General features: G+C 44.4%; 3 protein-coding genes across 5 annotated transcripts; 2 read left to right on the plus strand and 1 right to left on the minus strand.

Moving 5' to 3' along the window:
• Positions 1-2,469: 2,469 nt before the first annotated feature.
• Positions 2,470-6,356, plus strand: ccr9a (chemokine (C-C motif) receptor 9a). 3 transcript variants are annotated; one of them, XM_084008725.1, is made up of 3 exons: positions 2,470-2,569; positions 4,388-4,472; positions 4,693-6,356. In XM_084008725.1, exons 2-3 carry the CDS (start codon positions 4,431-4,433, stop codon positions 5,788-5,790), a joined length of 1,140 nt encoding a protein of 379 aa, XP_083864851.1. In that variant the 5' UTR covers positions 2,470-2,569; positions 4,388-4,430; the 3' UTR covers positions 5,791-6,356. The 3 variants fall into 3 exon arrangements, with proteins under 3 accessions (XP_083864851.1, XP_083864852.1, XP_083864853.1); XM_084008726.1 differs by having other exon boundaries at positions 2,488-2,551; XM_084008727.1 differs by lacking the exon at positions 2,470-2,569 and adding an exon at positions 2,584-2,602.
• A 145-nt stretch (positions 6,357-6,501) lies between these two features.
• bfsp2 (beaded filament structural protein 2, phakinin) lies at positions 6,502-15,625 on the plus strand. Its single transcript, XM_084008724.1, has 7 exons — positions 6,502-8,203; positions 8,299-8,381; positions 9,500-9,656; positions 12,970-13,131; positions 13,204-13,332; positions 13,414-13,655; positions 13,775-15,625. Exons 1-7 carry the CDS (start codon positions 7,766-7,768, stop codon positions 13,854-13,856), a joined length of 1,293 nt encoding a protein of 430 aa, XP_083864850.1. The 5' UTR covers positions 6,502-7,765; the 3' UTR covers positions 13,857-15,625.
• Positions 15,626-17,943: 2,318 nt separating this feature from the next.
• On the minus strand, positions 17,944-24,995 carry klhl18 (kelch-like family member 18). Its single transcript, XM_084008720.1, has 10 exons — positions 24,831-24,995; positions 23,784-23,914; positions 23,564-23,704; positions 23,041-23,239; positions 22,788-22,948; positions 21,554-21,690; positions 20,141-20,363; positions 19,934-20,038; positions 19,241-19,352; positions 17,944-18,331 (listed from the first exon to the last, which is right to left on the minus strand). Exons 1-10 carry the CDS (start codon positions 24,957-24,959, stop codon positions 17,945-17,947), a joined length of 1,725 nt encoding a protein of 574 aa, XP_083864846.1. The 5' UTR covers positions 24,960-24,995; the 3' UTR covers position 17,944.
• Between the last annotated feature and the right edge of the window lie 258 nt (positions 24,996-25,253).

A 25,253-nucleotide genomic window follows, 5' to 3' on the forward strand; every position in this document is an offset into this window, starting at 1 on the left:
GTAGTGTAAATACTAAAGCATCCCCAACACCTAGACAACAAAATCATGTTAGCTTTAGACAACAAAACCATGTTAGCTTTAGACAACAAAACCAACGTTAGCTTTGGACAATAAAACCAACGTTAGCTTTAGACGACAAACCAACGTTAGCTTTAGGTGACAAAACCAACGTTAGCTTTCGACAACAAACCAACGTTAGCTTTAGACAACAACCCCCCCCCCCATCAGTAGTCTTCCCCAGTATTTAATGCTACGTCACCAGATCTGGACTTTAGGTGCTTTAGGATCCAGATGAACATTGATGTGGTTTTAGCGCTGAGAGACTCTGAGGAAGATTTGTGGCCCTGAAAGTGAAACTAACAGATCCTACTTGGTGGCTCTTGGACCAGCTGCTATGAGACGGGTTGTTTATTTGCGTATGGAGAGAGGAAGTGAGGTTGGCCAGGTGTGATCTGGGTCTTATATGAACCCCCAGCCTCGTGGCCTTGCTTACCCGGGTTTGTTTCCGTGCTTTTATTTTGAAAGGTGAATCTGTTGTATCTTTCCCTGACATGACGATGAATGCTTTTTATCTCTGTAATTTTAGGTTGCCTTTTGAAAATCTGGCCAAGGACTACAGATGAAAACTAGCCTCTTTGGCTAACTCTGGCTCACTTACAGTTTGGCTGTTGATCAGTGTGCAATGTCCCTGAAATAAACCAATAAAAAAAAATTAAAAAAGAGGGTTGTCCAGTGGCGTGAACGGTGTGTTCTGTGGTCAGGTGATCGTGTTGAACCACCCAGGTGAGATCCATGCCGGCTATGCCCCGGTAACCGATTGCCACACTGCCCACATCGCGTGCAAGTTCAACGAGCTGACGCAGAAGATCGACCGGCGCAGCGGCAAGAGGCTGGAGGAGAACCCCAAGATGCTGAAGAGCGGAGACGCCGCCATCGTACAGCTGTTTCCCTCCAAGCCCATGGTGGTGGAGACCTTCGTGGAGTTCGCCCCATTGGGTGAGAGACAGGTCACATCATGACATCATCATGACATCATCATGACATCATCATGACTCATTGTCTATGAAAATAGTCATATAGAAGTCAATATGTTCCATAACTTTAATGTTTCTCATGTTAATAATAACATTCATATAAACACAAGTTTCAACAGATTCAGTATGATTTAATTCAACTGGAAAACACATTAAATAGCTTTACATGTTTAATAACAAGAGACTCAAATACATTTATTTTTTTAGGAAAACTGTCACAATATTTGATCTTGTCTTTTTGAATTAAAAGGATCAAAATATTTTAATGTTTATTTACTGTCAAATATTTTCTGTTTGAAAATTCTGTAAATTAATAAATGGATGTTATTTTTTAGTGAAAAAAAGTGATTTTATCATTATATTTCAAATATTATATGGTCCTTTTTTAAAATTTGTATTTACATTTTTTTATTTATAATTATGAATTCAATAACACAATAATTATCATTATAGAATAACAATAAAATATTCATTCTAAAATAACAATAACAAAATTATAATAATATATTTATATAATGATGATGATGATAATAATAATAATAGTAATAATCTGATGATTCTTGTGACTCTTCTCTCCGGCAGTGTGGCGGTGGCGGTCGGCGTGGTGGAGAGTGTGGAAAGGAGCGAGGTGGCATCAAAGACCACCAAGTCAGGATTAAAGAAGAAGTGATGTCACTTCCTGTCTGCCATGTTTTCTGTCTCAATCATCAATAAAACCTCATGAGATACATATCTGTTTTCATTGGTATACCTGACTTGTAACCATGGTAACTGCAGAAGAAGAAGAGCAGTTTGAACAGGAAATCACGTCACATGACCAGGTTGTTTTTTCCTGTTCTGACAAGACAGGAAGTTGTGTGTGTCTGTGGTTGCAGCTTGTCATGCAACACTGTTCAGTGTGAACACGCTGTCACGCAATGTGGCTGATTTCTGTTTCGATGTCGTCACACACATACAGGGTCATCTAGAAACACATGAAGAAGATTCTGTCTCACTGAACAGTTAAATCAGACATTCGTGTTCAACGTGTTTGTTGTTTTTTCTTTTAAAAGTGTTAAAACTTGATGAGATGATAAAATTGCAGCAACTCTCAGATCAGTGTTGAAGTTACACAACACTAGTGTGTAGTGTTAAAAGTTAACACTATCCCTACTGTCTTCTGTAACTATAGCAGATATAACTGTTAACTCTTGGTAGAGCTGCACCACTACTAATACTACTACTAACACCTATTACTACTACTAACACCACTACTAATACTAGTACTAATACTACTACTAACACCACAGGGTTCATTAGTTCTTTAGGGGTCAAGAGGAATATTCTAATAATAATGATGGAATGAAGCTGAAGGTTGAACGGGTTAATCATAATTCATCAGCTCCTCCCTCTGCCTTGAACTTCTGCTTTGACTCGTCTGAATGTTGCTGAGGTTTAACTGACAGGAAGTCAAAGATGCTTCACTGTGAGACGGGAGACCACCGTGAGTCCACATCTGTCTGAGTCCACATCTGACTGTGAGTCCACATCTGACTGTGAGTCCGCATCTGTCCGTCTCATTTTTAGATGTATGTACTTATTAGTGTTTATTAAATGTACTTATGTACTTATGAGTGTTTATTTAATGTACTTATGTACTTATTAGTGTTTGTTTAATGTACTTATGTTGTTATTAGTGTTTGTTTAATGTACACATGTACTTATTAGTGTTTGTTTAATGTACATATGTACGTATTAGTGTTTGTTTAATGTACATATGTAAGTATTAGTGTTTGTTTAATGTACTTATGCTCTTATTAGTGTACATATGTACGTATTAGTGTTTGTTTAATGTACATATGTAAGTATTAGTGTTTGTTTAATGTACTTATGCTCTTATTAGTGTCTGTTTAATGTACACATGTATGTATTAGTGTTTGTTTAATGTGCTTATGCTCTAATTAGTGTTTGTTTAATGTACACATGTACGTATTAGTGTTTGTTTAATGTACATATGTACGTATTAGTGTTTGTTGTACATATGTACGTATTAGTGTTTGTTTAATGTACTTATGTTCTTATTAGTGTTTGTTTAATGTACACATGTACGTATTAGTGTTTGTTTAATGTACATATGTACGTATTAGTGTTTGTTGTACATATGTACGTATTAGTGTTTGTTTAATGTACTTATGTTCTTATTAGTGTTTGTTTAATGTACACATGTATGTATTAGTGTTTGTTTAATGTGCTTATGCTCTAATTGGTGTTTGTTTAATGTACACATGTACGTATTAGTGTTTGTTTAATGTACATATGTACGTATTAGTGTTTGTTGTACATATGTACGTATTAGTGTTTGTTTAATGTACTTATGTTCTTATTAGTGTTTGTTTAATGTACACATGTACGTATTAGTGTTTGTTTAATGTACATATGTACGTATTAGTGTTTGTTGTACATATGTACGTATTAGTGTTTGTTTAATGTACTTATGTTCTTATTAGTGTTTGTTTAATGTACACATGTATGTATTAGTGTTTGTTTAATGTGCTTATGCTCTAATTGGTGTTTGTTTAATGTACACATGTACGTATTAGTGTTTGTTTAATGTACATATGTACGTATTAGTGTTTGTTGTACATATGTACGTATTAGTGTTTGTTTAATGTACTTATGTTCTTATTAGTGTTTGTTTAATGTACATATGTTCGTATTAGTATTTGTTTAATGTACATATGCTCTTATTAGTGTTTGTTTAATGTACATATGTTCGTATTAGTGTTTGTTTAATGTACTTTTGGTCTTATTAGTGTTTGTTTAATGTACTTATGTACTTATTCGTGTTTGTTTAATGTATTTGTGTACTTATTAGTGTTTGTTTAATGTACTTATGCTCTTATTAGTGTTTGTTTAATGTACATATGTACTTATTAGTGTTTGTTTAATGTACATATGTATGTATTAGTGTTTGTTTAATGTACATATGTTCGTATTAGTGTTTGTTTAATGTACTTATGTTCTTATTAGTGTTTGTTTAATGTACATATGTACGTATTAGTGTTTGTTTAATGTACATATGTACGTATTAGTGTTTGTTTAATGTACTTATGTTCTTATTAGCGTTTGTTTAATGTACATATGTACGTATTAGTGTTTGTTTAATGTATATATGTTCTTATTAGTGTTTGTTTAATTAATTATGTTCTTATTAGTGTTTGTTTAATGTACATATGTTCGTATTAGTGTTTGTTTAATGTACTTATGCTCTTATTAGTGTTTGTTTAATGTACAGATGTACGTATTAGTGTTTGTTTAATGTACTTATGCTCTTATTAGTGTTTGTTTAATATACATTGCTGTTTCTTGCTAAGGTGACTGAATGACATCCTCGCCATAAACAAAGAATCTGATAACATGACCTCCATGGATAACTTCACGATGGCGTTCACCACAGAGGTAACAAATCCCTCACATGCACAGATAATACTTATGGTCAGTTATTGATTTGCCTGCTCATTGTGTAATTAATAATTTCACTGATTATTGATTGATTTAACACAACTGTAACCTCTGCAAGATACAAGGTTTTCTGCTGTACGTCAAGTCAGAACACAGAACCCTGATGGTAGAACCTCTTAGAACCTCCTTCAGCAGGTGTGTCCTCTCTGCTTGTCAGGGCCTGTCCTCCATCAGCCCCTCCCCCACCCCTGAGGAGGAATACGAAGACCAGGACTACGATGACCTGTTCTGCGAACGCTTGTCATCGCGCATGTTCAGGGGTCACTTTGAGCCGCCTCTCTTCTGGATCATCGCCGTGGTGGGCGGAGTCGGAAACCTGGCTGTCGTGTGGATCTACCTGAACTTCCGTCGGCGGCTGAAGACCATGACGGATGTGTACCTGCTGAACCTGGCAGTCGCCGACCTGCTGTTCCTCGTCACACTGCCGCTGTGGGCCGCCGAGGCGTCACAGGATTGTTGGAGCTTTGGCTCCACCCTCTGCAAGCTAAACTTCGCACCCTACAAGGTGAACCTGTTCAGCAGCATGCTACTGCTCACCTGCATCAGCGTCGACCGCTACGTGGTCATTGTGCAGACCACCAAGGCCCAGAACTCAAAGGTGGAGCGCCGCCGCTGGAGCCGGGTGGTGTGCGTGGGGGTGTGGCTGCTGGCTCTGCTGCTCGCCACGCCCGAACTGGTGTTCGCCACCATCGCCGAGGTGGACGCACAGGCGAAATGCAGGGTAAACTGCAGGCTTGTGTACCCGCCTCACATGGGCAACCGCACCAAGATACTGGTGCTGTCACTGCAGGTGAGCATGGGCTTCTGCGTGCCCTTCATCGTCATGACGTTCTGCTACAGCATCATCATCGCCAAGCTGCTCAAGACGCGCAACTTCCAGAAGCACAAAGCCATGCGCGTCATCCTGGCCGTGGTGGCCGTGTTCGTGGTGTCCCAGCTGCCCTACACTGGTGTGCTGGTGATGCAGGCGGCGCAGGCCTCCAATATGACCATGACGGACTGCGAGGCCCAGAACCGCTTCGACAAGGTGGGTCAGGTGCTGAAGTGTCTGGCCTACATGCACGCCTGCCTCAATCCCTTCCTCTACGCCTTCGTGGGCGAGCGCTTCCGCCGTGACGTCATGCAGCTGCTGCGAGTCTGCAGCTGCCAGCCAGCCAGTCAGAGTCCGCTGAACAAGTCATGCCGGAGTCCGTGGAGCTCCACCCGAGCCTCTGTGGTGTCAGACAGCGACACCTCACAGGCACTGTCGCTGTAAACACTTCGACTACTGCAACTTCCTGTTTGCCACGGGCGACTGTGATGTCGACAGATGACATCTCACTTTCATCGATTCTCCACCATTAAAGGGCCAGTGTGTCACATTTAGGGGGCAGAAATATGATATCATATTAATAACTGTGTTTTCCTTTGTGTATAAACTAAGAATAGTTGTGTTTAATACACGGAGATGTTGTATTAGTACTTTTAAGACCATGAATGTATCGTCTCAACATCAGAATACTTCCAGGACCTTTTCCAGGAGTGTTCCAGGACATTTGGGGGATTTAGTCCAGGACTTGTTTTCACTTGCCTGAATGTTGAATGTGATTTTTAGCTGCTGTTATTGGAGACCGTGGTTATGTGACCTCTGTTTTCCTCAGATGTTCGCTGTGTTGCATCATCCTCTTAGTTATTATGTGATTTAAGTCTTAAGGTTTTTCATATGAAGAATAATTCAGGGAAGTTATCTGCTAACAGATGCTAACAGATGCTTTGTTGTGGTGTACATCGGTTTACTGCTGCTGTGAATAAACGTGAAGCGTCTCTGCGTTTCAGACTGAAGTGTGTCGACACGTTCAATGACCAACAATGAAGTGTGTAAAGAGTTGCGTGAGAAACGAGAGGAAGTTGATCAAAACAGTCTGACTCGTTTCTTCACTTCCTTCCTCCGCTGGTTGTTCTGTCCAAAACACCTCATCATATCAATACAGAGGGTTAGTACTTTTATTATCATATGATACTATTATTACTATATCAATTCAAATGAACAAACCTTAATGTACAAATGTCCAGACAAATAATCCATAACAAGACTGATCCATATCTACTAACATGAACCAGGAAGCTGTGTTGAAGGTCATTGAACGCAGCACCAGTCAGGTTATTGCAGCAGTTTCTTCCCATGTTTAAGACAAAGACTGCAAAATTAGCTAATCATAAAAACAGAGTGAACAGAAGAACAAGCATCAGGTCTACATTCAAACAGGAATAGAACAGGAGGACAGGAGCAGGACTAGAACAGGAGGACAGGATCAGGACTAGAACAGGAGGACGGGAGCAGGACTAGAACAGGAGGACAGGAGCAGGGCTAGAACAGGAGGACAGGAGCAGGACTAGAACAGGAGATGGGAGCAGGACTAGAACAGGAGGACGAGAGCAGGACTAGAACAGGAGGATGGGAGCAGGACTAGAACAGGAGGACAGGAGTAAATGGAGATTTTGTTACCATATGCTTAATTGGGGGTGTTTCTCCAAAGGTTTATGAGCATGGTGTGTTCAAACATGTGGGATTTATCAGCACTGGTGTGCGTCCCACCGCAGTGCACATGATTGATAAATACAGATGTTTTTGTACATTCTACATCTGATTCATAAGACATGATTTTTAGCCTTTTCTACGCACTGTTGATACATGAGGACCAGGACCAGAATCTGGGGTTCATCTGGATTTGGTGTTGGGAGTAATCAGAGGTGGTACAGTAACCTGGACTCAAGTAAGAGCGTTGTTTCTGGAGAATAATATGACTCAAGTAGAAGTAAAAAGCAGTACTTGGCCTTGACTCTGGACGTGCTGGTCTCTGGTCTCGGTATCAGCAGACAGAAGTTGTTGGTCTGGTTTCTGTCATTGGATTGATATCATGAGATCATGTGGTGAAAGAAAGAACCTGAAAAACACCAGATTAGAGAAGTGAAACAACAACGAGACACTACAGAGAGTGGGGTGTGTGTGTGTAAATGTGTATAAGAGTCCTGAACCAGAGAGACCTCTCTGGTTCAGGACTCTTCCTGACCCCCCTCCCCCTGCTGATGCAGCTGACTCTGTGTTTCCATGAGAACAAAGGCTTCCTGTCGGCAGCAACACAAACGCCTCCTGAACAAAGGCGGCCATGTTTCCAGAACGCCGTCCTCCCATATATCCCAGCTCTGAGCGGCTCTGAGCGGTTTGACACTGCAAGCTGCTGAGCATCATCATGCCTTTGCCCCGACGCCGCTCCTCCTTCCTGGGACAGCCGTCCTCGGAGCGCCCGGCGCCAGCCTCCTGCCCACGGGGCGGCACGGCTGTCACCGCTGCCCCCCGCGGCGTGTTCGTGGGTTCGGCCCCCCCCATGGGAGGGGCCTCTTGCCTGGGGACCCGGGTGTCCCGGCGGGCTCTGGGCATCAGCAGCGTGTTCCTGCAGGGGATGCGGAGCAGCGCGGCGCCGGTACTCCCCCGGGCCGGGGCGGCGGGTCACGGCACCGCCGCGGCCGGACTCAACACCTGCCTGATGGAGTACAGAGACAAAGTGAGAGCTCTAGAGCAGCTAAACCAGCAGCTGGAGGAGCAGATCCGGCTCTGCCTGGACCGCAAGGCCTCCAGTGCCGGAGCCTGGGGGACCCTCAGGAGGGAGTGGGAGGACGTCTACAGACAGGTGAGTACAAGTGACCTGTGGTGTTGTTGTGTTACTATGCTGCCCCTTACTGGCTGCAGGTGCTCTCAGTCCTCTGGTTCCCTGCGGTTCTGCAGGTCAGTGAAGCCATCCTGGACAACGCTCGGCTGATGCTGCAGACGGAGAACGTCCAGGCCAACGCCGAGGACTTCAAGGACAGGTCAGATATGAAGTGTGACATCACTCATTACATCACTGTAGTCTTCACCTTAGTTAGACAGCCTAACAAGGTTAGACCAGGTTAAAGTCTAACAAGGTAAGACCAGGTTAAAGTCTAACAAGACTAGATCAGGTTAAAGTTAAACCTCAGTTAGTCCAGGTTAGACCAGGTGACACCAGGTCGAAGTTAAACCTCAGTTAGACCAGGTCAAAGTTAAACCTCAGTTAGACCACGTGAGACCAGGTTAAAGTTAAACCTTAGTTAGACCTTGTTAGATCAGGTTAAAGTTAAACCTCACTTAGACCAGGTCAAAGTTAAACCTCAGTTAGACCAGGTGAGACCAAGTAAATGCTAAACCTCAGTTAGACCTGGTTAGACCAGGTTAAAGTAAACCTCAGTTAGACCAGATCAAAGTTAATCCTCAGTTAGACCAGGTTAAAGTTAAACCTCAGTTAGACCAGGTGAGACCAGGTTAAAGTTAAACCTCAGTTTGACCATGTTAGACCAGGTTAAAGTTAAACCTCAGTTAGACATGGTTAGACCAGGTTAAAGTTAAACCTCAATTAGACCTGGTTAGACCAGGTTAAAGTTAAACCTCAGTTAGACCAGATCAAAGTTAAACTTCTGTTAGACCAGGTTAGACCAGGTTAAAGTTAAACCTCAGGCAGACCAGGTTAGGTCAGGTTGAAATTAAACCTCATTTAGACTAGGTTTGAGTTAAACCTCAGTTAGACCAGGTTTAAATTAATCCCCAGTTCGACCAGGTTAAAGTTAAACTTCATTTACAGCAGGTTTGAGTTAAACCTCAGTTAGACCAGGTTTGAGTTAAACCTCATTTAGACCAGGTTTGAGTTAACCCTCAGTTAGACCAGGTTTAAGTTAATCCCCACTTCAATCAGGTTGAAGTAAAACCTCAGTTCGACCAGGTTTGAGTTAAACCTCATTTAGACCAGGTTTTAATTTGAACCTCAGTTAGACCAGGTTTAAGTTAATCCCCAGTTCGACCAAGTTAAAGTAAAACCTCAGTTCATTAACACCAGGTTTATGTTAGACCTCATTTGGATCAAGTTTAAGTTAGACTTAGACCAGGAGCAGTAACATGTACCTGGGTCCTGCAGGTATGAGAACGAGCAGCCGTTCAGGAAGGCAGTGGAGGAAGAGATCAGCTCTCTCTACAAAGTGATCGACGACGCCAACTTGACGAAGGCCGAGCTGGAGGATCAGATGGAGAACATGAGAGCTGAGCTACGGAACTTGGAGCAAAACCACGAGCAGGTACCCCCAAACTCTGTTCACAAAAAACACAGATTAACGGCAGAACATTTAACAGCTCAGCATCTAAACCATGAGACTGGGTTCTGGGTTCCCCAAGGGTTCTCTCACCGGGTTCTCTCTAGGTTCTCTCTAGGTTCTCTCTGGGTTCCCTTTGGGTTCTTCCTCAGTGTTCTCTCTAGGTTCTCTCTAGGTTCCCCAAGGCTTCTCTCACCGGGTTCTTGCTAGGTTCTCTTGGGGTTTCCTTTGGGTTCTTTCTGCGGGTTCTCTCGGGGTTCCCCTCAGGTTCTCTCTCTGGGTTCTCCCTAGGTTCTCTTGGGGATTCCCCTTGGGTTCTCTCTCTGGGTTCTCTTGGGGTTCCCCTTGGGTTCTTTCCCCGGCTTCTCTCTAGGTTCTCTCGGAGGGTCCCCTGGGATCTCTCTAAGGATTCTCTCTGGGTTCCCCCCGGGTTCTATGAAACTAGTAACATGAAACCAGTGATATGAAACCAGTAACATGAAACCAGAAAAAAACAATAACATGAAACCAACTAGAAAATGCATTTCCTGCGGAAATACGTGGAAATGCTTTAATGCTGAAGCAACACTGAAAAAAAGCTGAATATTTGAAGAAAATATGAAAAAAGCAGAGTATTTGAAGAAAATATTAAAAAAGCTGAATATTTCCAGAGAATATTCAAAAAAGCTGAATATGTGCAAAAGTTTGAAAAAGCTGAATAGTTGAAGAGAATATTCAAAAAGCTGAATATGTGCAAAAGTTTGAAAAAGCTGAATAGCTGAAGAGAATATTAAAAAAGCTGAATATGTGCAAAAGTTTGAAAAAGCTGAATAGTTGAAGAGAATATTCAAAAAGCTGAATAGTAGAAGAGAATTTTGAAAAAGCTGAATAGTTGAAGAGAATATTCAAAAAGCTGAATAGTTGAAGAGAATTTTGAAAAAGCTGAACATGTGCAAAATTATGAAAAAAGCTAAATATTTGAAAATAATATTAAGAAAGCTTAATATCTGCAAATGTATGAAATAAGCTAAATAGCTGAACAAATATGAAAAACCTGAATATTTGAAAAGAATATGAAAGGCAAAAAAATGTTGAAGACATGCTGAAATGTCCATAAAGAGCTGAACATTTTAATATTTGAATGTTCTTTTTGTTTTTAGTATTAGTAGGGTACTAATAGAAGTAGTAGGAGTAGTATCAGTAGTAGTAGTAGTAGCAGTAATACTAGTATTATTAGTAAAAGTAGTATTAGTAGTAGCAGTAGTATTAGCAGTAGTACTAGTAATATTAGTACAAGTATTAGTATTATTAGTAGTAGTAGAAGTAGAAGTACTACTAGTACTAGTAATATTAGTACAAGTATTAGTAGTATTAGTAGTAGTAGAAGTAGAAGTACTAGTAGTAGTAGTCCTAGTACTACTACAAGTAGTGGAGGTAGTATCAGTAGTAAACTAGAAGTAGTACTAGTACTAGTACAAGTACAAGTAATGGACATGGTATCAGTAGTAGGCTAGTAGCAAAAGGAGTAGTAGTACGAGTAAAAGTTCAAGTAGTGGACGTAGTATCAGTAGTAGACGTAGTAGTAGTACTAGTACTACTACAAGTAGTAGAGGTAGTATCAGTAGTAGGCTAGTAGTAGTACTAGTAGTACTATTACAAGTAGTGGACATAGTATCAGTAGTAGTACTAGTACAAGTTCAAGTAGTGGACGTAGTATCAGTAGTAGAAGAAGTAGTAGTAGTAGTAGTACTACTACAAGTAGTGGAGGAAGTATCAGTAGTAGGCTAGTAGTAGAAGTATTAGAAGTAGTATCAGTAGTAGGCTAGTAGAAGAAGTAGTAGTAGTAGTAGTAGTACTAGTACTGCTACAAGTAGTGGAGGTAGTATCAGTAGTAGGCTAGTACTAGTAGTATTAGTAGTAGTACTATTACAAGTAGTGGACATAGTATCAGTAGTAGGCTAGTAGTAGTAGTACTAGTACAAGTACGAGCAGTGGACGTAGTATCAGTAGTAGGCTAGTAGTAGAAGTAGTAGTAGTAGTAGTCAGACAGACAGAGAGTGAGACAGAGAGAGATAGACAGACTTGTGTATACATTTTACAGTTTAAATGGAGTTTCTAGGTGAAAGTATGTTTGAGCAGACGATGTTTGACAAAAAAAACTACAAATCCCACTGACTGCTCCTGTCTGCCGCTCTTGTCCGCCAATCAGAGCACACCTGCTGTCACTTCTAAAGATCAAAGCCACAGAGATCAAAGCCATCTACGCGCCTGTGTAACTGTCTAGAGCCTGTCTCTATTCCTCCATTTCGGAGGGTCCGAACAAAAGCTTCTCACGCTCACACCGAAAGTCGTATTGCCAAAATTTTCGCACCGTTAGCGCCACAAGACTCTGCTGAAGACACTGATGACTTTTATTTTTTCCTAGTGTCAGAAATGTGGACGCTAGGGCGAGTTAGAAATGTGTGATTTTCAGCATTTCTTTGAAAATCTGCTTCTCGATTTGCATTAGATCGAATGAGAAGCAAAAGAGACTTGGCCGCACTTAGAGGTTGCTAGTTCAAATTCTGTAACTGTCACAGAGTTTTTGAGCACATTGTGAGAGACAGGACAAGTTTGTCTACAAAATTGGAAAAGATCACGTGTGTAGAGTGAAAATTGTGGCCGGGAGGAGTTTGGAAAGGAAAAAAATCTGAAGTATGACGAGGAGCTCTCACACTCTAACGATGATGTCACGCACTCTAGCAGGCGCAATACACACCCATTATAAACTCTGATGAGGTCTGAAAAAACCATAAAACATAAATTGTGATTATATAAAAACTGTAAAAGATATCAAAAAACTGAGTAAGAGTTTTATAGTTCAAAGTCTTGTAGATTGTTTAAAGTTTAAATGGAGTCTGTAGGTGGAAGTATGTGAAACTAGTCGGAGTTCAAAGAGGATGATGTTAAAGGTTTTTAGGCTGATCTCCATAGGAATGCATTGAAAAAAAAAATATGAAAAAGCTGAATAATATGAAAAGTATGAAAGGCTGAAAAAATGTTGAAGATGTCCCGGAAAGAGCTGAAAAAGCTGAACATTTTTATAGTTGAATGGTTTTTGTAGCTGAAAGTATGCAGAAGCTAGAGGCGACCAAAAAACGTACGGAAGAAGAATAATAAAAAGAAAAAAAAAAATAATAAAGATTAGGATAACATAGGTTGGAAATGCTTGAAAGCATTTCCACCAATTATATGAAACCAGTAAAACCATTAATATCATTAATATGAAACCAGTAAAAGGTTTAAGGATTGTGTACTTCCTGTCCGTCCGTCCTCACAGGACGTGCGAGTCCTCTACAGTCAGATGGCAGGACGTGAGGTTGATGAACCCGATGCTCCCATAGAAACCAGTCTGGACCAGATCCTGGCCTACATCAGGAGCCATTGGGAGAAGGTGACAGAGAGGAACCGGGCGGAGACGGACAGCTACCTGGAGTGTAAGGTGAGGTCGTCTCACCTGGACAGGTGTCCTCACATGTGGACGGTTCTCTGATGTGCCTGTGTCTGCCTGCAGGAGGCGCCAAGTGTGAGCAGCAGACTGAGTCCAGAGGAGGAGCAGGTGGAGGCACTAAAGGCCGAGTGTAACGAGACTGGCTGTAAGATCCAGAGTCTGCAGGCCGAGACAGAGTCCATCAGAGCGCTGGTAAGACACGCGCCGATTGGTAACCCCCCTCAGTAAACCGTCTCACTAACGTGTCATGGTGTGTCTGTTGTGGTCCCACAGAGACGGGGTCTGGAGAACTCCCTGGGCGACGCCCGGCACTGGCACGACATGGAGCTGCAGAACCTCGGCTCGGTGGTCTCCAAGCTGGAGGCGGAGCTCACTGACGTGCACGGGGAGATTGAGCAGCAGCGCCGCGACTTCGACACGCTGCTGAACAACAAGCAGCGTCTTGAGCAGGAGATCGGAATGTACCACGGTGTCCTGGACGGGGAGGAGAGCCGCTTCCAGCCCACAGAGACACTGTGAGTCCAGAACCAGACCAGACTCAGTCAAGATCATCAAATAGGCCTACTAAATCAGAATGATCAGATCATAAAACACACATTTCTGTAAAGATTAATGTTAAAACATACCTGTCCAGGTGTCAAGGTCTGCATTCGGAGCCTGAGGGAGCGACTGGTGCTTCTGCTGCTCCAGGGCCTCCAGGACCTTCAGGACACTGATCCCAGCGGGGGACCCGAGGACCAGACTGAAGTCCAGCAGAGATTCTCTGGATGATGGTGTTTATTCAGACCGATGTGGACTTCACTGGAGGGTTTTCTACCTGGTGACGTGTGCAGGTGTGACTGATGCTGAGAACCTCCAGAAGGAGGTCCAGAGTGTGAGCTTGGTGTGTTGTCAGAAGAAGTCCTCAGGTAAACCTATTCCCAGAACACCTGAGGGCCCATTCTGCGTAAAAGGTGCGTTCAGGTGCTCCGGACGTGAGGTTACAGCAGATTAAATCAACTCCTCCTCCTGATGGTCTGTTGGTGACCCGGTGACCTCTAGTGGCCCCAGTAATTATGACAGGAGAACAGCAGGAAGTCAGGTCACTAGTTGACAGAAAGAGGCTGTGGTTGAATCGTCGTTTTTGCTTAGGAAGGTTCTTAACTGAAGAAGCGTCCTGCAAGTAAACAAGTGGCCGCCATGATGAGAGCCGTTTAAATTCTCTAAATGCAAAGGAAAGGAGCTCCAATGATCCTTTCAGACCTCCTTTAGCAGTGGATACAATGGACCTTCCTTCACGAAAGGAAAGGAGATCCCGTTGCCGCCCCACAATTCCTTGCGAGAACAACATTTAAAGTGCCGCACACCTCAGCCATTCGTGAACACAAATGCACGATATGCGTATATGCATATTTTCAGACATATAGTAATTGGAAGTGTGTTGATAAATGTGAATGTCTGTTTCTATGGTACTTATATGATCACATGTCCATGGCTGCTACTTCCTGCTTCTGTCTAGATGACATGCTAACTCTGTACCGAACGGTTCACATCACCATTCCAGTCTGTAAATCGTAAGAGTTAGCATGAGTTAGCAGGCTACTTCCTGGCTGCTTCATGTAACGAGCAGTGGAATAACTGGAATGAACACGTTGGTTTCCCAACAAGAGACTGAGATCCAGGACCAGATTTATAGATCCTGGATCTGAGCCTGGTCTCAAGCAGGCCAGCTCCACAGGATAAATCTCCATGGTAACTTTTCATAATATATGAGACATGCTTTCATGCTACCGGATCACAGAAAACTTCAGCTGAATGAAGGGAAACCCCGGCTTCATCCCCACCAGCCCCCTGGATGTCCCTGTAAGAACCACACACACCTGGTGCATCATAACGTGACATCATCGTGGTCATCAGCGTACGGTCCAAAACGTTGGTTCTGCATCCACATTAATGTCAGATTAAGACAACAGAAAATACCTGACACATCATTCTTACACCGTGAGTTTGTGAGGGGACGCCAGCGTACAACCACCACCTTAATTTAATGGGTTCACCAAACAGACCACTAGATGGCAGCATACACAGAAACCTGTTCAAACTCAATTTGCTATTTAGCAAACCATTGATTTAGATTGTTTCTGAATAATGGAAACGTTTTAGTGCCAAAGTGCGTTTTAATGGAACGGTGTGATTTTACATTGTGAGGTCAAAATGACCAGAATTGGACTCTCCCAAATACTCAAGCCCAGTATTTGGTACTATTTAGCATTCTGGTACCCACACTCTAACCTGCGTATAAAACATGTGATGGCTAAACAGACCAACACAGACCAGCACAGACCAACACAGACCAGCACAGACCAGCACAGACCAACACAGATCAGCTCAGTCAGGAGTTCCCTGGGAGATACGAGGGCGTCCCTTTGAGTCACCAGTCACTTGAATGCACCATTAAATGTGTCATGTGATTTCTCTTCTGATCAATAAAGTGCTTCTCTTGATATCGATTGTTATTAATCAAAGACGTCTGCATCACGACACTCAAACCTCGATCACATCATCTTGGATTTTTAAAGAAAACATTTTCATTCTGGAAATGAGAAGATATTTAAGTCCAGGACGAAGTCTGGCTGTTTCATTCTGATAATTTATCTGTTGAAGTTTAATTGATCACTGATCAATAACTATTACTATTATTGCTGTGAATAAAGATCAGACGTTCACGCAGGAAACCTCTTTAATGATCCACAAACCAATCAATCATCAAACTGACAGGCTGCAGAGGGCCAGATCAATAACATCAGAGGGCCAAATCAATAACATCAAAGGGCCAGATCAATAACATCAGAGGGCCAGATCAATAACATCAGAGGGCCAAATCAATAACATGACTTTCATCCGAGTTCACATTAAATAGAAAATGTTTTGTTGAGTTCGCTCTACAGCTAAAAGCTTCATGGCATCCTCCATCAGGGTCACATGTTCACGACATCACCTGAAGAAGACCACAGGAGGCAGCTGAAAGCTCCGGGATGTTTCCAGTCGTGGATCTATGGTGTAATTTTCAATGTATCACAACTCCGTTTTGTAACCATTAACAATATAAACTTGAACCCTCCTCCAGGACAAACTCTACATGTTCAGACAGGATGGATGTTCACTGAGCTCCTTTTCAACCCAACTCGTTCATCAGGACACTGTTACCATGGCGACAGGATATTAAGGTCCTTTATAAACAAGGACATTCAGCAGGACAAAGACAAAAGAAAAGACAAAGATACTGCAGGTTGTAGTCAGAGCCGTCCTCAGGAACCAGTATGTCTGTCATCCAGTGATAGTCAGATCCATCGGTTCCTGGTCCTAGATCAGCCAGCAGACTCATCGGTTCCTGGTCCCAGATCAGCCAGCAGACTCATCACTTCCTGGTCCCAGATCAGCCAGCAGACTCATTGGTTCCTGGTCCCAGATCAGCCAGCAGACTCATCGGTTCCTGGTCCCAGATTAGCCAGCAGACTCATCGGTTCCTGGTCCCAGATTAGCCAGCAGACTCATATCTTCCTGGTCCCAGATCAGCCAGCAGACTCATCGCTTCCTGGTCCCAGATCAGCAGACTAAGTGTAAACTAGTGAAGGCTAGAAGACGTGTGTTTAACAGCAGGAAGGGTCTTCCTCTCCTGATTGGTTCCCACAGGCTTCTTATGTTGGTGCTAACCAATAGCATCTATCAGATTAGCAACAAAATGATTTCCACAATAAAAGTCAGATGGACCACTGAGCCGATGTAACGACTCCGATCCATTTTCAAACACAAGAAGATGATTCTGAGGAACGCTTTTGTCACACCATCGCCGCCACTGCTGCTCAATAAGGTGATGATGTCATCAAACAGCACTGGGATAAACATCCGTGTCATTGAGGCACCAATGAACGTTTTTGTTGAATGACATGACATGGTGGACTTAGCAAGCTAATGTTAGCATGACGACATGGTGGACTTAGCAAGCTAATGTTAGCATGAAGACATGGTGGACTTAACAAGCTAATGTTAGTATGAAGACATGGTGGAATTGGCAAGCTAATGTTAGCATGAAGACATTCTGGACTTAGCAAGCTAATGTTAGCATGTAGACATGGTGGACATAGCAAGCTAATGTTAGCATGAAGACATGGTGGACTTAAGAAGCTAATGTTAGCATGAAGACATGGTGGAATTAGCAAAATAACACTACCTAGCGAACTGATTAGCCAGTGTAAATGAGAAACATTAAACGATGACGGCGTATAAATCATCGCCAGAACATCATCGGTGACTTACGATTCCAACGTGGGAATGAGACTCGAGAACAGAATCATCAGAAACATGAAGTCCTGCAGCAACACGGAACCATGTTTGGACTCAGACGTGTTTCTGGCTGCTTCATTTGTCTGCAGTTCCACTTCCTGTCTGTCAATCACAATCTTTGATTACAGCCGATCAATAAAACAGTGCAGAGAACTCGGTCACAGAAAACGGATGAGAGCGGTCATCCTGTTGCAAGTCAGCAGCTTTGTTTTGAAGAGGAAGTGACTTCCTGTCGGTTCTCTCAATCAAGTATAAAATCAATATTTTACATTAATCAGTCCACACGCTCGCTAATAGCACAATACTAGCAGCTACCTTCCGTGGGCTAGCTCTACAGTTTTACCCATAATCCCACAGGCCGGCCTCAGTGTGCAGGTCTGAGCCGGGCTGTCGTACCGATAAAGCTCAGTGAGCGGAGGGTGCCGCCTCCCCGCCTGCAACTGTCAGTAACACAGAAATCCTCAGCCTCTGATTGGAAGGTTTAGGTGGGCTGCAGCGGGATGCAGCCCACCCCGACCCCCCCCTCGTGGCAGCCCATGGGGGTCATGAAGGTCCAGCGGTTGGTTTCGGGGTTGTACATCTCCACGGAGCTGAGGTTGGACTGTCCGTCGTAGCCGCCCACCGCATACAGACGGCCTGACGTAGACACCAGCGACACCCTACTGCGCCGGGTGTTCATGGCCACCAGGAGGCTCCACTGCCCTGCCGCCGAGCTGAACACCTCCGCCCCACTCAGGAAGCCCGAGCCATCGTACCCCCCGGCCACGTACATGTGACTGCCAAGAGCCGCCGCGCCGTGACGGCAACGCTTGTTCATCATGGCCGCCACCGGATGCCAACGGTTAGTGTGGTGGTTGTAGTACTCCACCTGTAGGACAAGGGGGGGCAACAGTTAGTGTGGTGGTTGTAGTACTCCACCTGTAGGACAAGGGGGGGCAACAGTTAGTGTGGTGGTTGTAGTACTCCACCTGTAGGACAAGGGGGGGCAACAGTTAGTGTGATGGTTGTAGTACTCCACCTGTAGGACAAGGGGGGGCAACAGTTAGTGTGGTGGTTGTAGTACTCCACCTGCAGGACAAGGGGGGGCAACAGTTAGTGTGATGGTTGTAGTACTCCACCTGTAGGACAAGGGGGGACTTTCAACTTGAGTGACAAATTTGCGATGAGACAAAGCCAATCAGCGTTGAGATCCTCCTCATGTTGTCACTTGTCAGTGAATCGGTAATGGAGGCTAACACAGCGTAGCAGTCTGCTACTAATGTGACCTTCCAGGTACTGATGTGACCTTCCAGGTACTGATGTAACGTTCCAGGTACTGATGTGACCTTCCAGGTACTGATGTGACCTTCCAGGTACTGATGTAACGTTCCAGGTACTGATGTGACCTTCCAGGTACTAATGTAACCTTCCAGGTACTGATGTGACCTTCCAGGTACCAATGTAACCTTCCAGGTACTGATGTAACGTTCCAGGTACTGATGTGACCTTCCACGTACTGATGTGAGCTTCTACGTACTAATGTAACCTTCCAGGTACTGATATGACCTTTCAGGTACCGATGTCACCTTCCAGGTACTGATGTGACCTTCCAGGTACTGATATGACCTTCCAGGTACTGATGTGACCTTCCAGGTACTGATGTCACCTTCCAGGTACTGATGTGACCATCCAGGTACTGATGTTAGACTCCGTAGACAGGAGCCTGGATGTGTCAGTCTGATCCATCACCACCAGACCAGGAAACATTTCTTTTTTAAGGGTTCAGGTTTTTACTGACCGTGTTGAAGATCTGTAAACCGTCATGGCCGCCAGAGACAAAGATGCGTCCGTCGAACACCGTCACACCGGCAGCACTGCGGCTGGCGCTCATCTCCGTCACCAGCGTCCAGCTGCAGCAGATCAATATCATAATTATATATTAGGGGGTGTGACGAGATCTCGTTTCACAATATTTCTCGTTGCGTTAAAAATCTCGCGAGATTTGCATTCTATTCATAGCTGAGGTTTTACAGACAGCTGTTACTGACTGGAGGCTTAAAAAACCCAACCACGGCATCGCTTATTGTTACTGACAATGCACGTAATATGGACGTGGACGTGCGCGAAGTGGGATTGAAGCCACACATTAAGTGTATAAAGCTAACGTGGGGCCCCTGTATGAAGCTAACGTGGGGCCCCTGTATGAACCTAAGTGGGGCCCCTGTATGAAGCTAACGTGGGGCCCCTGTATGAGGCCATGTGGGGCCCTTGTATGAAGCTAACGTGGGGCCTCTGTATGAAGCTAACGTGGGGTCCCTGTATGAACCTAAGTGGGGCCCCTGTATAAAGCTAATGTGGGCCCCCTGTATGAAGCTAACATGAGGCCCCTGTATGAACCTAAGTGGGGCCCCTGTATGAGGCCATGTGGGGCCCTTGTATGAAGCTAACGTAGGGGCCCTTGTATGAAGCTAGGCTAGGCTTGGAGACTCACCGGTCCGTCTCAGGGGAATAACACTCCACAGAGTTCAGAGAGGACTTTCCATCGTAGCCACCGCACACGTAGATGTGACCGTCAATCACAACGGTTCCCATGGCGCTGAGGATGACAACAGCTGTTATTCCTCCTCTATAGTTTCAGGATGGTATTGATCAGTGTATTGATCAGTGCAATGATCAGTGTATAAACCAGTGTATTGACCTGCGCTGGCTGTTCATGCTCGACACACGTGTCCAACTGTCCGTCTCCGGGTTGTAAACCTCCACCGTGCTCAGTCGTGATTGGCCGTCGTATCCACCAATGGCGTACAGCAGCCCGTTAACAACTGCCACACCCACTCTGCTGCGAGCCGTCCTCATTGGCTGACAGCGCTCCCAGAAGTTCCCGATTGGATCAAACACTTCAACCACATTTAAGGAGTCACCTGAAGAAAGACATAACATCAGCTGAGGACCAATCACATTGTCTGCAGTGAGATCACACTCCTTGTGATTGGTCAGGGTCTTCATCAAAGCCACGCTCCACGAGTAAAATATTATCTCTTTGGAACTAACTGGTTGAATGCTGACTGAGCAGCAGTCGTCAACAGCAATATCATATTACAGTTAGGTGTGGGCCATCTGGCCTAAAAATAAAATCTCGTTTTCCTCAAAATAATTTTCAAACAATTTTCGATTTAAACCTCGATTTTTTTCTGTTTTTCTCTAAACAAACCAAAAAGAGCAAGGCAAAATATAAATACATATTTTCTTTATTAACACAATAAAACTAAATGAGATTACCAAGTAGTCTAGGCCTATGTGAACAAATCAGTTGTTCAAGAATGAATGAATGAATAAATAAATAATAAAAAATAAAAAAAACAGCACCACTTGGCTGTCATTATTGTGCAAAGATGGGGTTTTTTAAACCAAATTGAAAAAAATGTCTCTTGTAGGCCATCCCTGAAAAAAACTTAAAACTTAAAATGAAATAGAATAAATAATAATATGTAGCCCGGGTGTAGAAAGCAGGGATTCAAATAAATGAGTTCCTAAATAAGTGCAGTAATACATTTGTAAGATAGCTAAACTAAAAGTAACTCGGTTAACTCGGAGATTAAGAGAAATTAATCATAAATGTGAAACACGGCGTAAACACGGGAAGAAAACAGCGGGAAAAAAATCAGAAAACACTTGACACTAATTAAATATTATATATATAACAATTATTTACACAGAAACCTCCACTAAAAGCGATCCACTTTGCCGTCTCCGCTCTTCTTTACTCCAGCTGCACGCACTTCTGCCCTTCCCCCCTCGGAAAGCCTCATCATTACGTAACGTAATTTCAGTTTCCTATGTCCATTCCTGTCGCAGGCGACAGGATCGTAAAGCAAATCTGCGGAGTCTAGAAACTGTTTTTAAATCACGATTTTGCGGTTCAGCCATTTCACAAAACGTAGGAAAAATTAAAAATGCAAATGAATCAATTAAATCGAAAAAATTCGCCCAGCCCTAATTACAGGATATTGTTTTCATTATTATATTATATATTACTTTTATAAAATGTTGAAGAGGATAATGGATAATTGTTTGTAGACAGGTGTGTTCGGTCAGACAGACAGACAGATACCTGAGCTGTTGAGTCCTCCCACAGCGTAGATGAGTCCTGTGATGGACGTGCAGCACCTCTGTCTGGTCTTGAAGGCCGGCAGGTGAGGACGACGCTCCGGCATCAGGTGGAAATCTTTGGCTTCGTCCACCAGATCTCTGAAAGCAGAGCAGACAGACACAAGGTTAAGAGATGAGAGGCAGAGACGAGGGGCAGAGACAGAGACAAGAGACAGACACGAGAGGTAGAGAGACACGAGAGGCGGAGACGAGAGGCAGAGACAAGAGACGAGAGGCAGAGATGAGAGACAGAGGCGAGAAGCAGACACAAGAGGTAGAGAGACACGAGAGGCAGAGACGAGAGGCAGACACAAGAGACAGAGACAAGAGATGAGAGGTAGAGACGAGGGGCAGAGACAGAGACAAGAGGCAGACATGAGAGGCAGAGACGAGAGACAGAGACAAGAGGCAGACACGAGAGGCAGAGACGAGAGACAGAGACAAGAGGCAGACACGAGAGGCAGAGACGAGAGACAGAGACAAGAGACAGAGACGAGAGGCAGACACAAGAGGTAGAGAGACATGCGAGACAGAGAGGAGAGGCAGACACAAGAGGCAGTCAAAAGAGGAAGAGACAAGAGGCAGACAAAAGAGGCAGAGACAGAGACAAGAGGCAAACACAAGAGGCAGAGACAGAGACAAGAGGCAGAGACGAGAGGCAGACACAAGAGGCAGAGGCGAGAGACAGGGACGAGAGGCAGAGACCGACACAAGAGACAGAGACAAGAGGCAGAGACGAGAGGCAGAGACGAGAGGCAGAGACAGACACAAGAGACAGAGACAAGAGGCAGAGACGAGAGGCAGAGACGAGAGGCAGAGACAGACACAAGAGGCAGAGGCGAGAGACAGAGACAAGAGGCAGAGACGAGAGGCAGGGACGAGAGGCAGAGACCGACACAAGAGACAGAGACAAGAGGCAGAGACGAGAGGCAGAGACAGACACAAGAGGCAGAGACAAGAGGCAGAGACAAGAGGCAGAGGCGAGAGACAGAGACAAGAGGCAGAGACGAGAGGCAGGGACGAGAGGCAGAGACCGACACAAGAGACAGAGACAAGAGGCAGAGACGAGAGGCAGGGACGAGAGGCAGAGACCGACACAAGAGACAGAGACAAGAGGCAGAGACAAGAGGCAGAGACGAGAGGCAGAGACGAGAGGCAGAGAGGAGGCAGAGAGAAGATACTTTTTTGCGTCTCACCTGCATTTGTGGCAGCAGCGCACGAGTTCCTCCTGCTGGACTCGGTCTGACAAGAATTGAGGTCGACACAGAGGAAGTCTGATCTTTGACAGCAACTCCGGCAGCAAGGACTCCCTCAGGTCCTGGTCATGATGAACCCAGGCCAGGATTGCCTCAAACACCTGCACAGGTAAGACACGTTCAACACTCCTCAAACAGCTGCACAGGTAAGACACGTTCAACACTCCTCAAACAGCTGCACAGGTGTGTTCACCTGTTCCTCGGCTTTGATGTTGAGCTCGTCACAGCCCACCAGCTCCAGAACCTCCTCCGTCCTCAGACCCAGAAACTCCTCGGAGACAGAAACCTCCACAAAGTGCTGGTGCAGGAAGCTGTTGGCTGAGTCATACAGAGTCGTACACATCATGGTCTCTGCAAACTGACGCACACCCAGACAGTTCTTGGGATGTAACCTGCAGAGAGACAGACGGGTCAGAAAGACAGACAGGTCATTCTGTGATTTTACTGGCCCAAGTCAGAGGAGAAAGTTGTTTCCATATCAATAGATTGTTCAAAGATCATTTCTTCTTAGATGGACAGAATGAAGTAAACACTGAGCCGTCCCCATCTTCTCTCTGATAAGTTCACCTGGACAGGTACCATTGGTCTCGCGTCCTGCTGAGTGCTTTTATATATATATATATGGGTGTTTAAACTGAAATGATTCTAACTTCTACATTCAAACTATGTGGGAGCAGAGTGAGCACGTGCGGCGGTGGTGGTGGCGTGTCACTGACCTCTCCTGCAGGAAGGAGCAGCAGGCGTCTTTAACGTTCTGCAGCTGCAGGAAGCTGGAGCCAATCAGAAGAGACTGGACGTTCTGCTGGTCGATGGCAACATGGCCGCTGTACGCAAAGTTAATCAGAGCCTCCAGAGCGCTGCAGGAGACGGGGACTGGTTAGACTGGGCAGACTGGTCCGGTCCCAGACTGGCATGGGTGTACTGGTGTTTGCTTACCTGGGGTCCATGCCCTGCATCAGGATCTCATCCTGCTTACACTCCACCATGTCCATGGTGAACATGGCATGGAAGTACGGGATGGAGGCGGCAAGGACGATCCGGTGGGCGCTGAACTTGTGATCCCCGACCTGCAGAGAAGACCGCCGTGTTAGCGGCCACTGGCAACCGGTATGAACCAGTATAAACCGGCATGAACTGGCTGCGCTGTGCCCTCTCGACTTTGTGACCCTAACATGAAGATGCTGGTGACTTCCTCTTCTGCTGAGGGACGTGTTGCCGCTAACGACTCACCATCAGTCACGGTGCAGAAGTGAAGATCGATTTAACAAATACATTTTAAAAAGTATTTTCCCTTCATTTATGATTCATCACCATCTTATTTAAGATTGATTTTCACTAAAAAGGAAGTTGTGTTTTATCTTAATATTACTTTCTGGATCCCCCAGACCCCCAAGATACCCGCGTGTCTACATACACCGTGGATGATGTCGTCGTTAAGTGTTATATTATTAAGTGTATAATAATATACAAATAGAATCACTACTCAAATGGTGCTGACACAGAGGCGGTTCTGATATAACTAGTACTTGTACTTGTGGAGTACCAGCACTGTGGTATTAGTACTTCTACTGCGGTATTAGTACTTCTACTGTGGTATTAGTACTTCTACTGCGGTATTACTACTAGTATTAGTGTCGGCGAGCCGTTTAATTACGCTTTACTGTCGGTTTGAATGGTATCCCTCCGCTGCGGGTCAGCGACAGAAAGTAGGACCCCTTTTGGGCACTTTACAACACCGGAAACACCTGCAGTCGTCAACTCTCTGATCACCATGACAACATGACAGTCTACCAGCATCCGCGGGTCTCAGGAGGTCAAAGGTCAGTTGTGTTAGTGACCTGTGGCGTCACTTACCCGTTTAAACTGCCGGTTAGCTCGTTTTAATAATCCGCTGTTAGCATGTTGTTAGCATCTACACTGTTAGCTGACGGGCTGTTAGCGAGCTAGCAGGCTAACTTTATCCTCGAGCGACGTCAGTTTTACCTTGAGCGTGACATCACAGAGTTTCCCCTGACGTCGGATCTCCTCCATGACGACATAGCCTCGTGCCGGCAGGTCGTGCACTGAGAAGTGAACTAAATCCTCGAGCTCTTCGCAGAGAACGTCTCCCATCGTCAGCAGGAGCGGCGGAGTGGTGCGGATTGAGCCCTGCGAGCCGCCGTACTACACACACATCCGGTGTGCCTTCACAATAAAATACGCTGTCACGGTTTTCCTTCATACATTTAAATGTGATGACGATGATTTTGGCAAAATAGATTTTCGCTGCATTTTTGTGTTTGATTTTTGGGGATTATTTTACTTATTGTATTTATTTGCTACAAACCTAAACGAGAAATACAAATGATATATAAAGTGATCAAAATGCCCATCGTGCTTATGAATATCTATTAATTCAATTCCTGA

This window comes from Eutrigla gurnardus (genome assembly GCF_963514095.1).
Source record: "Eutrigla gurnardus genome assembly, chromosome: 4".
In the NCBI taxonomy this organism is placed as follows: domain Eukaryota; kingdom Metazoa; phylum Chordata; class Actinopteri; order Perciformes; family Triglidae; genus Eutrigla; species Eutrigla gurnardus.